This window comes from Ptychodera flava, chromosome 12 (genome assembly GCF_041260155.1).
Source record: "Ptychodera flava strain L36383 chromosome 12, AS_Pfla_20210202, whole genome shotgun sequence".
NCBI lineage: Eukaryota > Metazoa > Hemichordata > Enteropneusta > Ptychoderidae > Ptychodera > Ptychodera flava.
In genome coordinates, this window is record NC_091939.1 from 30,515,348 (window position 1) to 30,529,332 (window position 13,985).

At 36.1% G+C, this 13,985-nt stretch overlaps 1 protein-coding gene across 1 annotated transcript; it reads left to right on the forward strand.

The window, feature by feature from the left end:
• Positions 1 to 355: 355 nt before the first annotated feature.
• On the forward strand, positions 356 to 12,968 carry LOC139145602 (C-signal-like). The gene is made up of 5 exons (XM_070716863.1): positions 356 to 552; positions 3,644 to 3,695; positions 8,193 to 8,383; positions 10,630 to 10,779; positions 11,550 to 12,968. The coding sequence occupies exons 1-5, from the start codon at positions 415 to 417 to the stop codon at positions 11,772 to 11,774; spliced, it is 756 nt and encodes a 251-aa protein (XP_070572964.1). The 5' UTR covers positions 356 to 414; the 3' UTR covers positions 11,775 to 12,968.
• Positions 12,969 to 13,985: the final 1,017 nt, after the last annotated feature.

The following is a 13,985-nucleotide window of genomic DNA, read 5'->3' on the forward strand; positions in this document are numbered from 1 at the left end:
GGCGAAAAATATCCAAATAATAGTTCATAATACCATCAACTACTGCTTCAATCAATCAAAAAATGCTTGAAATATTTTCATGGCAAAAAAAATGAATAATTTCCATTGACTTACTAGCCAATCATAAGTTGCGTACTAAATGCAAGGGGACATCACCGAAAGTAGGGTAGCCTCAACCTCGAATGTTTATCTCTGTGCCGGTCACCTTTAACTTGTATATTCGTCTATTTACACAATTGTTTTAAAAAAAACACAACTTCAGTTTTGATATACATACGATTTGAGTGAACCATTATCATAAAGAAGCGTTTATAAGTTTCACTATTATGTTAGATGGGAACAAGGATGTTATTTTGGTCATGTGATATAGTCACTCGAGGACTGAACTTTATACAGCAATTCGTAGTTCGCAGTATGTTTGTTCGCAACGTACTGATTACTGGGGCAAACCGCGGGCTGGGATTAGAATTCGTTAAGCAGTTGGTAGTGCTTTCAGAACCTCCACTTAATTTGTTTGCGACTTGTAGAACCCCGGGGACAGGAAAGGCAAAGGTAAGAATCGTTTGTGTTTTATACATTCGCACTTTTCTCCAGTAATGCTGTGGTTCTCGAAGTATGCAGCACCGTCAACGATGGTAGCCCTACTTTACATATTCAAATTACTGTTTTACTCTGAGAACGTACGTTGACCGAATCTCCTTGACCCATTGCATATCATCATATCTTTTCTACGAAGCATTGGAGGCAGTGCAGTGATGACCGAACTGGTCAACTATCAAGCTCCCCAACCCAAGATGTCAGTCTATTAATTGGTCGCTGGCCTAGTTTTACTGTACACGCAGCACGTGGGCCATGCTAGCTGTACCGGTTTTAGCAACTTGTGGGAAAAAATATCGATTGGTTATTGAATTGACTTTGTGCTCATGATGCTCCTGCCTTACTGATTATTCGTAAACATTGTGGCCAAAGGCAGCTTTGTATTGTTGAGCTGTACAACAGAGACCCAAGGTTACTCAGAATAAAGAGCATTACGCAACAAATGAAAAAGTGAGGCACTTCGGGGGCACTTCATGCTCTCCCAGACAGACGTTTCTGTCATGATTGACGGTCCCTCTTTGCACAGGGTCCCATGGAGGTACCCATGACAAGTCTTACCTGTGTCGTATGTGTGCCTATTACTTTACCTTCACTATCTCAGTGTGCAGTATTTCAAAAACTAATCCATATCTGTTATTAATACCCTCCCTATAAATCCCCTTCTTTAATTTGCTCTCCTAGTCGCGGGGGGGGGGGGGGGGGGGGCTTATTGCCATGACTATAAATAACTCATTTATGGCCCATAAGGACATTTACTGCATTTGATCATAATTCCTTAACGAATACTTCCTGCGATACCCTGTGCTCTATGCACTCCTGAGGGCCCACATGTTGTGTTTACAATAGCTGAACAGCAACATGTCACTGGAGAAGGGGGGGGACTGATCAAGGGCTGAACCCCACAGAGCTCATCAGGTACTACTAATATTGCTTGATGTGCAATTTGTTGTCTGGCTCATAGATTTACATACGGTCCAGCGGTTTTTAGCTCGTTAATAGCCTGAATTTTTGATGTGATGCTGTTACCTGTACAGCACTGTCAATACATGCTTCATTCAAAGAGCATATATGCCAAAGTCCCCTAAAAATGAGTCCATGTTCAATGCTCACTTGTCTCCAATGTTATTTAAGTCTCAGACGCTCTATGACAAGGTTTCCAAGATTCACAGTCACTGTATTTATTGTACGATAGGTCAAGATTGACATCAACATCCTGCATACAGTGTATAGAGAGCTGTTAATCAGAAGGAATTTATGTGATTCTCTTTTAGGGGGAGAGCTTAAAGGGACAAAGTCGGCCATTTTTCATGAATTTTGTTCGATACAAGATACTACTTATATTGTTTGACACGTTAAAAGATACCGAATGAATTGGTGACCATGCATGTATTCGACCCCAGTTTTAGACACGATACAAACCATTGCGATGATGAATTAATGGTCATGACCATTAATTCATTTTCGCGATGGTTTCATTTAATTTTCAATATAAGTAGTATCTCTTATCAAACAAAATTCACGAAAAATGGGCTACTTTGTCCCTTTGATACTACCATGGAGGTAACTATTTTTTACCGCAGAGTCGTCTCCCAAAGGTCCCTGTTTCACTTCTTATGAAGTACATCATTGCCCATTGGTGATTCACTCATCCGTGCTATTGGCTTCTGCCTGGGTACGTGGGTCATGAGGAAAAACTGAGGCGTGTACCAAAGCAAAACCTCCAACTACAGCACTGCAGCTACCAAGCTTTGTGGTCTGCATTGTCCATGCTAACTCTTTTTTTGCGAGATGTATTATTTAGCCCTCTCACATTAACATTTGTGGTGCATTGCATAGACCCTAATGTGACCAACAATTGTGCTGGCTGTGTTGCTCGGATAATCAATTGGAGACCAAACCTCTGTAGCCGCTAAAAGAGTTCAAGATTTAAGGTGATACGATAAATCGATGAGAAGTAACCAAGAAAAATATAACGTCCACCTTTAAAAAAATAATATTGGCCAGTCAAAAATATACCTTCAAAAGTTCATATCTTTACTTTGCTAATTGCATTTAACTGATGTATGCCAAATCTAGGCGTAAATTGACTGTCAGACCCTTCTCCACATTCACCAGGATTATAGTGTCACTCAATCATCAGGTATAAAATGAAGAAAAGTCACTTTTGTTTTCTGTTGATCCATTACCTAAAGAAAGTACAATTTAATTTTAACAAAATTAATGAAACTTGTAATAAAATTAATAAAATTATAATAATGAGGGTCAGCTATTTTGGCAAAGATCTACAAAAGTGATGCTGAAAGACTGTCACTTTTCCATTCAAATACCATTTATTTCTCAATTTGAAAATTCCAGCTTACACCAACCAACCTTTTTCCTTCCCTGAGCATGTTGTAATGCAACTAAAATGTATCTTAATGGCTGCCCCTTTCCACTCTGACTTACATTTATACATTTTTTAATCAAATTAACTAAATCCCCTACACTATTATTGAAATCCTCAAGAAAAGTTGCCATTAGTGAATTTTGTTGATCACACACTAAAATACAGAAAATCAGCATTTTATAGGTGACCTTGAAACTCGACCTTGTCAGCTCCTATACAGCCCTGACACTCACACACGTATCTAGGTCAAATATGCATAGCTGTGTCATTAGATGTAGGACAAGTAGGACATCTATATAAAACTGTTAGAAGAGCAAAAATAAAGACACAACATTTAAGTTGTCTTGGTAATGATTGTTGTCATGGTGATTTCCCATGGTAGGGAATAATTGCCAGAGTTGTGCACATATATATATATATATATATATATATATATATATATATATATATATATATATATATATATGAATATACTGTAATTCTCTCCAATCGTGTTCAGTGAAATGGTATGATGGACATACAGGAGATAATATTGGCTCTGAAAAAATCACTCCCTTTATAAAAATTAAATTACGATAGTAATGAATTGACAGTATTTAACTAATAAGTAAAGCCCTCTCTCTCTCTGTGTCTCTCTCTCTATTTCTTTATGAAATCTAGGAATTGCAGGAACTGTCAGTGGCAAACCCAAGAGTTAAAGTATTGCAGCTTGGTATGTACACACATTGCTTTTGATGATTTTAAAACAATTGTTTATAAGTTGCAAGATGTGTCACTGAGAGTTCCACATACGGCATGTTCAGTGAAATTTTACACACGTAACATGTACATGTAGCGTTGAAGTCATGGTCAACACTGATTGACAAAGAATAATGATATACTGCTACGTCGTTTGATTATAACGTTCTATCATCGTTTAAATGAGAAGTGCCCAATCGTAAACTCTGTTGTAGAGTTCTTCTTCAGAATCCTTGTTTTTTTCATGCGATGAACATAATCAAATGAAGTCTTAAAAACTATTATGTAGTTGGTCCTGGTATAATGAAGCTGACCATGGATACTAGAGGTAATCGATACCAATACAACCAAACATTCATAAAGGCATTCGACCCTTAAAAATGGACTCATCATTAATTACACCATCAAAAGACTCAAATTTTGTTGTTCAAAATATCACTGTAGTTTCAAAAATATCACCATAGTGTCTTCAGTAATTTAAAATAAAACAAACATACAAAAGTCAAACAAAATTCCAAGTGGTCATATTGATATAAATAATATGGTGAGTTCAAATGTTTATTATAGTTCTAACCTGGATGAGAGTTGTCCACCACATAAAACGTTCAATCAAATGATTGCGTTGTATAATTCAAATGTTCACAGTACATGAGGGGTGAGCAAATTCATGTTGAAACTGAATAGTTCAAGGACCAAATATTAAAATATATGTAGGCTGTAAGTGGTCCTGGCAACTTTGATAAGTGTGATGTCTGCTGTCAGTGTTTCATTAACTTTTCCCGTTGGCCATGCCATTATAGTCTGTCTGACCACCAAGGACAAAACAAATGAGTTTTTGGGTGAAAAATTGGTGGTCCCAAGCCCTCAGATCATTTGATTTACTCATTGCCACACTACCTGCATGTACATGTATGTTCCCTTCACATGCAAGATATAAGACAAAATTTTGCTCATACATACATGTAGCTGGTTTATCTGAACAACCTCATAGAAATTTAAATTTCTTGTTTTCATGAAAATTTCAACCAGTCAGTGTTTACTAATCCAGTTACAGATGACCATTTAGTCAACCATCTGTTAGTGTTGATGCTATTTTGGCTGGTTGTGGATTTAGTCATGCAAAGCAGTCAGGCCAAAAAGAGAAATGTTTTTATTTGTCATCTGCACATGTCAATTAATCTGGTCTAGCCGTGTAGCCCTCTTTTCATGATCATTTGAAAGAATTCAATACAAAACCTTGATGAATTAATTGAGTGTTGTAGATGTTCATAGGAGAATAAAGACATATTTGTAACTATATAGTATGCTAGGTTTTATAATTCACTAAAGTGGGTCTACTTGAAAATGAATCGACAACAGTAGTCTATTGACATGAGCAGCAGTTCAAACAGTACTTAATTAGATTTTGGTTTAATGTATTCTTGATTTAGCCGATGATATTACCGGTATGTAAAATCTGCCTGTTAAAATATAGAACATGTAGATTTAAGAATTCTTATACAGCAACTGTTTGCAGGGATTCATATCCTGTGATAGAATTGTCCTAATTTGAGAGATATCCGTGGTAACAAAATTTCACTGTCATGTAAATCAAATATTCAAAGTTCAATAAATGCAAAGTGATCAAAGTAGTGTCATTCCCCTTCAATATTCAAGTAACAGTGATTAAAGAGATCAAGTACATCTTTGCTGACAATTTTATATAGATTATCATGACTCAATTGAAAGTTTCAATAATGATCAAGTTATTCAAAGGAATCATTGGATTGTTTGTAAACAAGATATTGCAATGTTGTTGATTACTTCAATAACAATATCCTGGCTTACATGTACATGAGAAATTGTCCTTGATGCGGATTCTGATAGGGAGTGAAAATATTGAAATCAGCTGACAAAACAAAAATTTGTAATGCTCACTAATAAAACTTGAAGAAAATGAAATCAAGAGCTGAAATATTTTGTTGAACAGTTAAAATTATACTCATAATATTGTCAAGCAAAATTGCCATAAAATTCACCTGTTGGCTTTGTCTATTCATAAGGCTTAGAATTTAAAACAATATTTCCACTTTTTCACAAAGATTCAGTAGTTTTTGTCGAGCAGTCAAATCACTGAATGATTTTTTCCAGTGTTTGTATTAAAGGTATACAGTCACCTGTAATCTAAATATACCCACCCATATATGGTCAAAGGGACGTGCCTTGGTATTCAAAATGCCCATGTGAGGGCGCTGTTTTTAAAAAGCGGCACCTGCTTAAAATCTGTGATTGGTTAGATTTTCTCTTTCCATGGTAACTGTGGCAAAATTGGAACAGGTGACAGTATACCTTTAAACAATATTGCTTCCCCTGCCCTTGTGCTGAAATTGAGAGAGAGAGAGAGAGAGAGAGAGAGAGAGAGAGAGTGTGAGAGAGAGAGTTTGTTTACACCATCTTCCATAATAGTGTATACAATATCACAGGATTTTTTTGCATTTCATGGTCAAACACACAAGCTGTTAGAATTTGAATATCTCACCATGATTGTGAACATGACTTTCTTTTGAGCACTATCAAAATACAGTGATCACAAAATGACTATTGTACCGTTTAGGTAAAAGCTAGAGTAAGTAAACAAAGTGGCCCACATTCGTGTGTGTTATTGTGCCTGTCAGTCCATGCGTATCTGAGGGTCAAAGGTCATGTAGAGTGAGTCTGTAAATCAAAGAGTATATTGATGAAATTTCTATGGTTAAAACAACAAACTTCTTGCATAAGTGACTTTTACAACATGTCAAAAAGAATATGTCAATGACCGTTCAGTACAGAGTCTGTACATGTATATCACATAGTGCTTATCAAGGTTAGGTTTCTCCCATTTCACTGTATAGGGATGCACACATCATGTGTATTCCTCTTGAAATCAAACAGAAAGTAGTGATTTGACTTTCAAAACATTAAAATGTAAGAAAATAGATGTCAGTTAATAGGCAAAGAATTGAAAATTGTGGATAAAGTAGATGTATAGTGTTTTGTCTAGAGAGGGGGATGGAGAATTGCCCCTCTGTTGACATGTTGGCACCCCTAGTAATTTGTAAAGGGGAAATCAGCCCCCATGAAATGGTTCCAGTCACACCTTAGAGACATGAACTGGTGAAATCCCTCCTAATTTTTCTGGTAAAGGGGAAAATCCCCCAGTTGATGCCGTTCTGGCTGAAACATTGGATGTACACACAAAGTATAATAATAATAATAATAATAATAATAATAATAATAATAATAATATTTTTTATTGCTTGCTTGTAAATATAGGATTTACATCACATTTGTGGCAATAAAAGTGTGATACAAAAATAAGTTAAAATTTTCTTTGATAAAGATAAAGTATTACAGTATTATAATAGTAGTAGCTAATAATAAATATAACTAGGTATTTCTTTGTTTATATAAAGTAAAAATATAATCTGCAAGTTGTTCATTTAAAGATAACTCTTGTTTTGTTAGTAGAGAAATAAGCTGATTTTCAGTATCGTCGTTTGGGAAATTGATTTTACTGAAAAAGTTCTTTCTTTGGACTTTGTATTTCTGACAGACTAATAAAAAGTGTGTCTCATCTTCAATACTGTTGGTGTTACACTGATTGCAGTATCTTTCAGTAATTGGGGTTTTTTGAACAGTGTGTCTCCCTTTTTCAATTGCTAGATCATGATTGCTAATGCAAAGTTTGGTGAGTAATTTTCTTTTCTCACCTTGTAACTGTGTTAAGTAGGGTTCTAATCTAAAATTACGTTTTATTTTGGCATACATTCTTAGTTTACTATTTTCATCAGTGATCAAATTTTTCCAAAAGACTTCATAATTGTTTGTAAAATTTGTTTTCATTAATCCAGTTATAACTTTGTGGTGTTTAAGTGATGGAGCTTTATCAAGGAGAAAGTCCATTCCATTGTCTTTAATTAAAGCACTTAAACAGTTAAACCAGGATCTATTGTTAGTGTTGTTTACCATTTGCTCCAGAAAAGCTTCTTTAGCAAGATTACAATGTGGCAGTTGTACGATATGAAGCCAGTGTTTAACAATATTAAGTTTGATCTCAAGTAGCATTACTCAACAGCGGCATTACAAGCTTGTCTATTACACTGTAAAATGTTCTTACAAAATTTGAGGTGAGTTCAATTGCTGATTTATCCCACTTCTTGTAATCCATGAAATCTTGTCCCCAAATCTCTGAGCCATACAGTAAAACAGGTTTACTAGTAATGAAAACATTGAATAGATGTAGGGAAAATTTTATCTTTTTGTTGTGCAATAAAACCCTTTTTAAACTATACAAAGATCTTGCTGCTTTATCAGCCAAATTTGTAATTGTGTCACTAAAACTACTAAGTAAATGTGAACTGCTGGAATTGGTAGTCTGTGAGTGACTCTTTAGAATTAGATGACAATAAAATGTCATGATCAACTGCATGATGTAATTTTTTGTCTCTTTCAGATGTCACCGATGAATCAAGCATTGTCAGAGCCGTAGAACATGTGAAGAAAGCTGTCGGAAACGATGGGCTTAATCTGCTCATCAACAACGCTGGCATTACGACCAAAGGAGTGACATATGATAGTGTACAGGCATCCAGTGCGATGAACGTCCTTGCCACCAACACTGTCGGCCCACTCCTTACAACCAAGGTCAGTCATTGGTCGCCTGCTAAAACATGATTTATTATTCTCACCTGTGACCCCATTCTCCCATAAACATACACCGCACATACGTCATCATAAATAGGATTTAATATGATAAGAACCAGTTGGTGCTGGCTAGCATTAACAGTCAACTACTACATGTGACTCTTTGCTTTATACAAACTTTCTCTCTCTACAGTGATTTAGCCCCCTTAGGATTATCTGTATAGGCAAACCCAAACAACGTGACAAGAAGTCACTTGATGTTCTGTTGTTACAAAAAGTCAATTAACATACTTTCATGTTATCGGTTTCCTGTATAAGTAAATGATTTGTAACGTTTTAATCTCTAGATCTAGTACTGGTGAGCTGATTGGTTCCTTAATATTAATCTTATCAAGGATTGCATAAATCAGCGGCGTTTTTGAAACTCTAGATTTCACAAATAGGGTTCTTAGGCCAAAAAAAATAATAGGTTTGTTTCTGGTCATTGACATGTGGCAAAAATGATGCGGCGACGCGATTTTTTTTTCAAATTTTTTTTTGTCTTTGGTGGAAACTGATACATTTTTCCATTTTTTCAATAGGGGCAAATGAAAAACAGGAAAAAAAAAGTTGATGCGCAGACTTTGAAATAATAAGCGCGATGACCAGAATCAAATCAATTTTTTTGGCCTTAAATAAATGTATCTGTAAACATGTAAATTTGGATTTTTAATAGTTCTGTAAATTGTATGCTAAAATGTCAGTGAAAACCATGAGTTCTGACAGCCTGGAATTAGTTCTGATAAAATTTTAAGTAAGACTAGAACGGAGTTCTCTAACTATTCTTATGTATTCATATTGAACAATTATGATGTAAGTAAGCATTAGGATATATACATAAGCAGCCATGCCATGGCGAGACTATTCCCCTTGTCTGATGGACCCAAATTTGTCATGTGAGGGCGCTCTATATTATCTCAATGTTCATCATGCAGATGATGTACATTTATACTACCATGAAGCAAGCAAACTCATCAGTCTAACCCTGTCACATACACATTTTCCCAATCAATCAATCAATTTATCAATTAGTCAATCAGTCAATCAAATTTATTTGTAATGCAATGAAATCAATAAGCAATTTTGTGGTAAGAGGCGTAGAAAGGTCAATGTCAATCAGTGTTTGGACTTCAAATCATGTGATATATTTCATTGTGTCTTCAATAGATATATGGTCATTTGTGTTAGCATTGCACACTGCAACTAAAGATAAAGTTTGTATAATTGTTGTACATTAGTAAACATATCATTTTATCAGAAGAGTACAACACATGCTCTCTTCAAACTACCTGACTGGTAACTCTTTGACTGTCAGTACCTGCGTACATTTGAGACTTGGCATTTTGTACTATCAGTGTGTTCTTGAAGCTAGAGTGCCACTCAGGGACATATATGACATGCCTCGATGTGAGTGCAAATCAGTGCATTGATTTGAATAGGAACATCCGGGATGTTAGCGGGCCGGTGAACGGTGTACTGACCGGTTTCCATGTTTATCCGTGCCAGTGAAGCCTTGGACATTTTTGATATCAAAGTAGACACTAGACGTAAAATATCCATGCGCGCACTGCTATTTTGACTTTCGTTAAAATCTGTTTGATGCTGGTCGATAACAGTAAAATTGTTTGAAATGCCCTGCTTGTAACTAAATGTCATATAGCATTAACTGTGTGAAGAGGCATGTAATAAAAATATTATTGCCTGAATATATGGGTTTATGTGCCCTCGCAGCAGGAGACAATTTGCCCTCCTGGCGTCGGGCAAAGCTAAACCCATGTATTCAGGCAATAATATATAATATTGGGACTCAAAATATATTTGTACAATATTCTTTTGGCCTACCCCACTTGTAGGGGCTCATTTTGAAGCTTATGAAGTAAAAAAAGTGTTCACCAGCTTAGTTTTCTCAAAAATCAAGAATTTTACTCCTCCATAGAGATAACACAGCGATGGCGGCCATTTTGAATTTCAAATACTTGTATAGGTAAATTTTGGGTGAGTTGTTTCTCTAGTGCCAAAATTTGCAATAGAAAAGTTAAAAGTTTGCTTGATGAAAGTTTTAGCAAAAGTTTAAGTCTTTCACTTTCAAGGCACAAACCACCTTAACTGTAGACTGTAAGATTTCATCATGTAAGTGTTATGGACCATATACATGTAGATGTATTCTATTTCTATCAATTATGTGTGTTCCTTTCTCTGTTCATTAGGCATTTTTACCATTGCTCAGGATGGCTTCGTCAAAAGATACCAGTCATGGCATGAGCTGTGGACGTGCTGCCATCATCAATATTTCGTCTACCCTTGGGTCTATTGAACTTGAAAAAGGAGGTGGACCTTTTGTCTACAACATGTCAAAGGTGAGTATCATGTCTTCCAACAGTTGTATGCCAAGACTTTGTTGGGGATTTTTAAAAATTGACCGTAGTGCAAGTCACTTGTTAGCTGTGTCCCACTGGGTTAGGAAATTTGTTAAAGTCTTTTAAGTTTTCACCTGCTTAGTTTTGTGACAATTGAGAAATTGTATTTTTCCCATAGAGATAAGACAGGGACAACAGCTATTTTGAATATTCAAATATCATCAAAGGCAGTCAAACATTGCTGGCCTTCTTTGCGATTTTCATTACACATTGTTCTTCCCATAACTATGCTTATAATGCTCTTTTCATGGTATCCAACTTTGTATGTTGGTCTATCAAATACATATATATGTAACTGTGAACAAAAAATTCAGTCTAGCGCAGAAATGACAAGTATGGGTGTTATAAATCTTGCCTCATCGAAAGCAAAATTGCTGATGATGTCCATGTTATCTCCACCGTAAAAATTGATCATAATTCCATGAAGCAATAACAAGTTTTCAGATTAATATTTTTACTGTCATTCTCCATTTGAGCATTCCAATTGTCATACATTAGAAAGCGAGGCAGATTCCTGGAATTCCAAGCCTATGAATAATTAATTTTCAGAAAATATGAAATCATCACCACTTGCTTCAGAATCGCTCTGTATATACCAGTGTGTGGTGTTTTCATTTTACGTTATTGCCATACAAATAAGCTTATTCAATATTATAGAACCTGAATGTTACACCATGTTGAAGAAGACATCTTCTTTTGTTTTTCCGCAGGCCGCATTGAACATGCTGACAAAGAGCATGAGTTGTGACCTCCGTAAAGACGACATCATGGTAGTCGCTCTGGATCCCACCTGGACAGTGACTGACCTAGGGGGTCCTAGGGCCCCACTAAGTGCTGAGAAAAGTGTTGAGGGAATGCTCAATGTAATGACAACATTGAATGAAACACACACAGGACAGTTCATAGACTATACAGGCAAAAACTTACCCTGGTGATGAAGGGAGGGATTGGCATCACCCATACTGGTGTTTACACTGTATTGCCAAATTTCTGTTATCCCACCTGTTCATTTACTTCACATAAACTGCCTAGCAAATCGTTACATACCCTTTGAACAGGTCAAACTTTGCACTAAAAGAACGTAAGGTCAACTTCCATTGCAGGTAAATCACATCAATTTCATGATTTGAAAGCAAACCCGACAGTGAGATTCTCGTGTGCGGTGGCTGCTACCCCTTTAACAGACATGGTTTGGCCCAAACCCTTTGTTATCAATGGTGATTGTGGACCTGTTTGCGGGGAATTGGAGGTGCACGGGTTAGCCCTTTCAGAACCAAACTATCGTAAATTCCAGTTGATTTGGACAAGAGTAGATAGATCCATAGACCCTGGGAAAAGAAGTGAAAAGACGTTAATAAGTGTCAGAACTTTCTTATTACACCAATATGCACATATTGAACAGCCATGAGATTTTTGTTGCCTGAGAGCTACCAGGAACAGTCAGTTTCACGGGGTTGTAGACTGAGAGAAAACAAACATGCTGTTACCCAAATATGACCAGTCACACCGACATCCAGTTTCCTTGAAATGTAGTCAATGAAATGAAAAGTGACCCATGCAGGACTCAAACTCACATCCCCCGAATACATTTTGGATGCTCTACCAACTGAGTTAATGGATCTAATTTTCTTGCAAAAAAAATCCAGAAGTTCTAAAGCTATCATCAGTCGTCAATAGTCATGAACAGGCAACCACTGCCCATCATCTTTAAGCATTCTGGAACGTATGCATGCATAGACGGCACTTTCAAACTTTCCCAGCCAACAGTTGTTTCAAACTGTTATCTGATCACGTTTTGGGGAGAGTTAACAGCTAACTCAATCTTTGCATGTGTTAGTTTGAAAAATGATGCATACCACTTCATCAAATCAACAAATCACAACAGAGAGTTAAGACCATGTGTGTTACAATGTTGACTATTGCATTTTTTGGGTTAATGTTTAAAATTGAAACTATGTATTAGAATATGTATGCCTATTTTATATTTGAAATTGGTATCAGTATTATGAAAGAAAAAATGTGCAATACAATGACAGAGTCTAGACTATTTTAATTTTGTTATCAATAAATTTTCAATGTAATTTATTTTTATATTTTTGAAATAAATTTTTGACTGGTTAACATATGAAGTTGACGTTCAGATGTTGTTGAAACTAGATTAGTTACAAAATTGAAGTTGGAAGTGTCATACTGCTGTTATCACGTACAAAATAGAATCTGTTGAGTAGACTGTTTTACAAGCATACCTAGACTTGCTCTAAGTCTGTGGGCACATAAGTATCAAAACATATGATAAATTGAAGGACTAAATATCAGCAGACCGACACGCTAATGGTAGGCTGTTGTATAGATCGTGGAGTGAACGCCTTGGCCAGCCAGTAACTCAGCTGCCAAGAAAAGCCAGGTGACTTTGGGCCAGTCTAAAGCATACCCTGAACAGGAGTACTGTCTAGAGAGCAAGATTTTTTGATGAGTGTATGAAAAATGATAACATGATGTAATTCCCAACTATCAACTACATTGTCATTTATGCAATTGTCATGATTGCAGCCAGTCTTCAGCAGTGATTGCACCTCATCCGCGATTCATTAGGATGTACGGTGGGATTTAGAACACCTGTGTTAACCTACAAAATTACACAGGTAAATATTGCCATTTTTATTCCTGAGAAAGTATTGTCATGAAGATGTTTGTTGTTGAGGATGACTACTTTATGACAAATACAGAGCAGAGATAATATCAATGTAAAGCAAAGTACAACAATGCTATTAGAGACTGAAGTGATGTTGGTATGAAGTGAAAACTGAATCTACTGCCTAATTACTAGTGTATGATGCAGAGTACAATTTCAATATGAATGGTGCCTGTCTGGTAAAGGGCGCCCTCAAGCAAATATCCTTCTATATCCTTTATTTTTTAGCTCAATATACAGGGTTTCTGAATTCGTGGTCATCCATGCATTGCTCCACTTACAGATCTATGAATTTACATAAAACCAACAGTGAAATGGAATAACAGAGCTGATAGTGATATACCAGTAATTACAAATTAAATTTTCAGAGGTTTCTCAATACAGTTCTCTCATAAATTGATTTGTTAAATTACGATTCAGGATGTCAAGTGACATTTCTTCTGCTGATAATTTC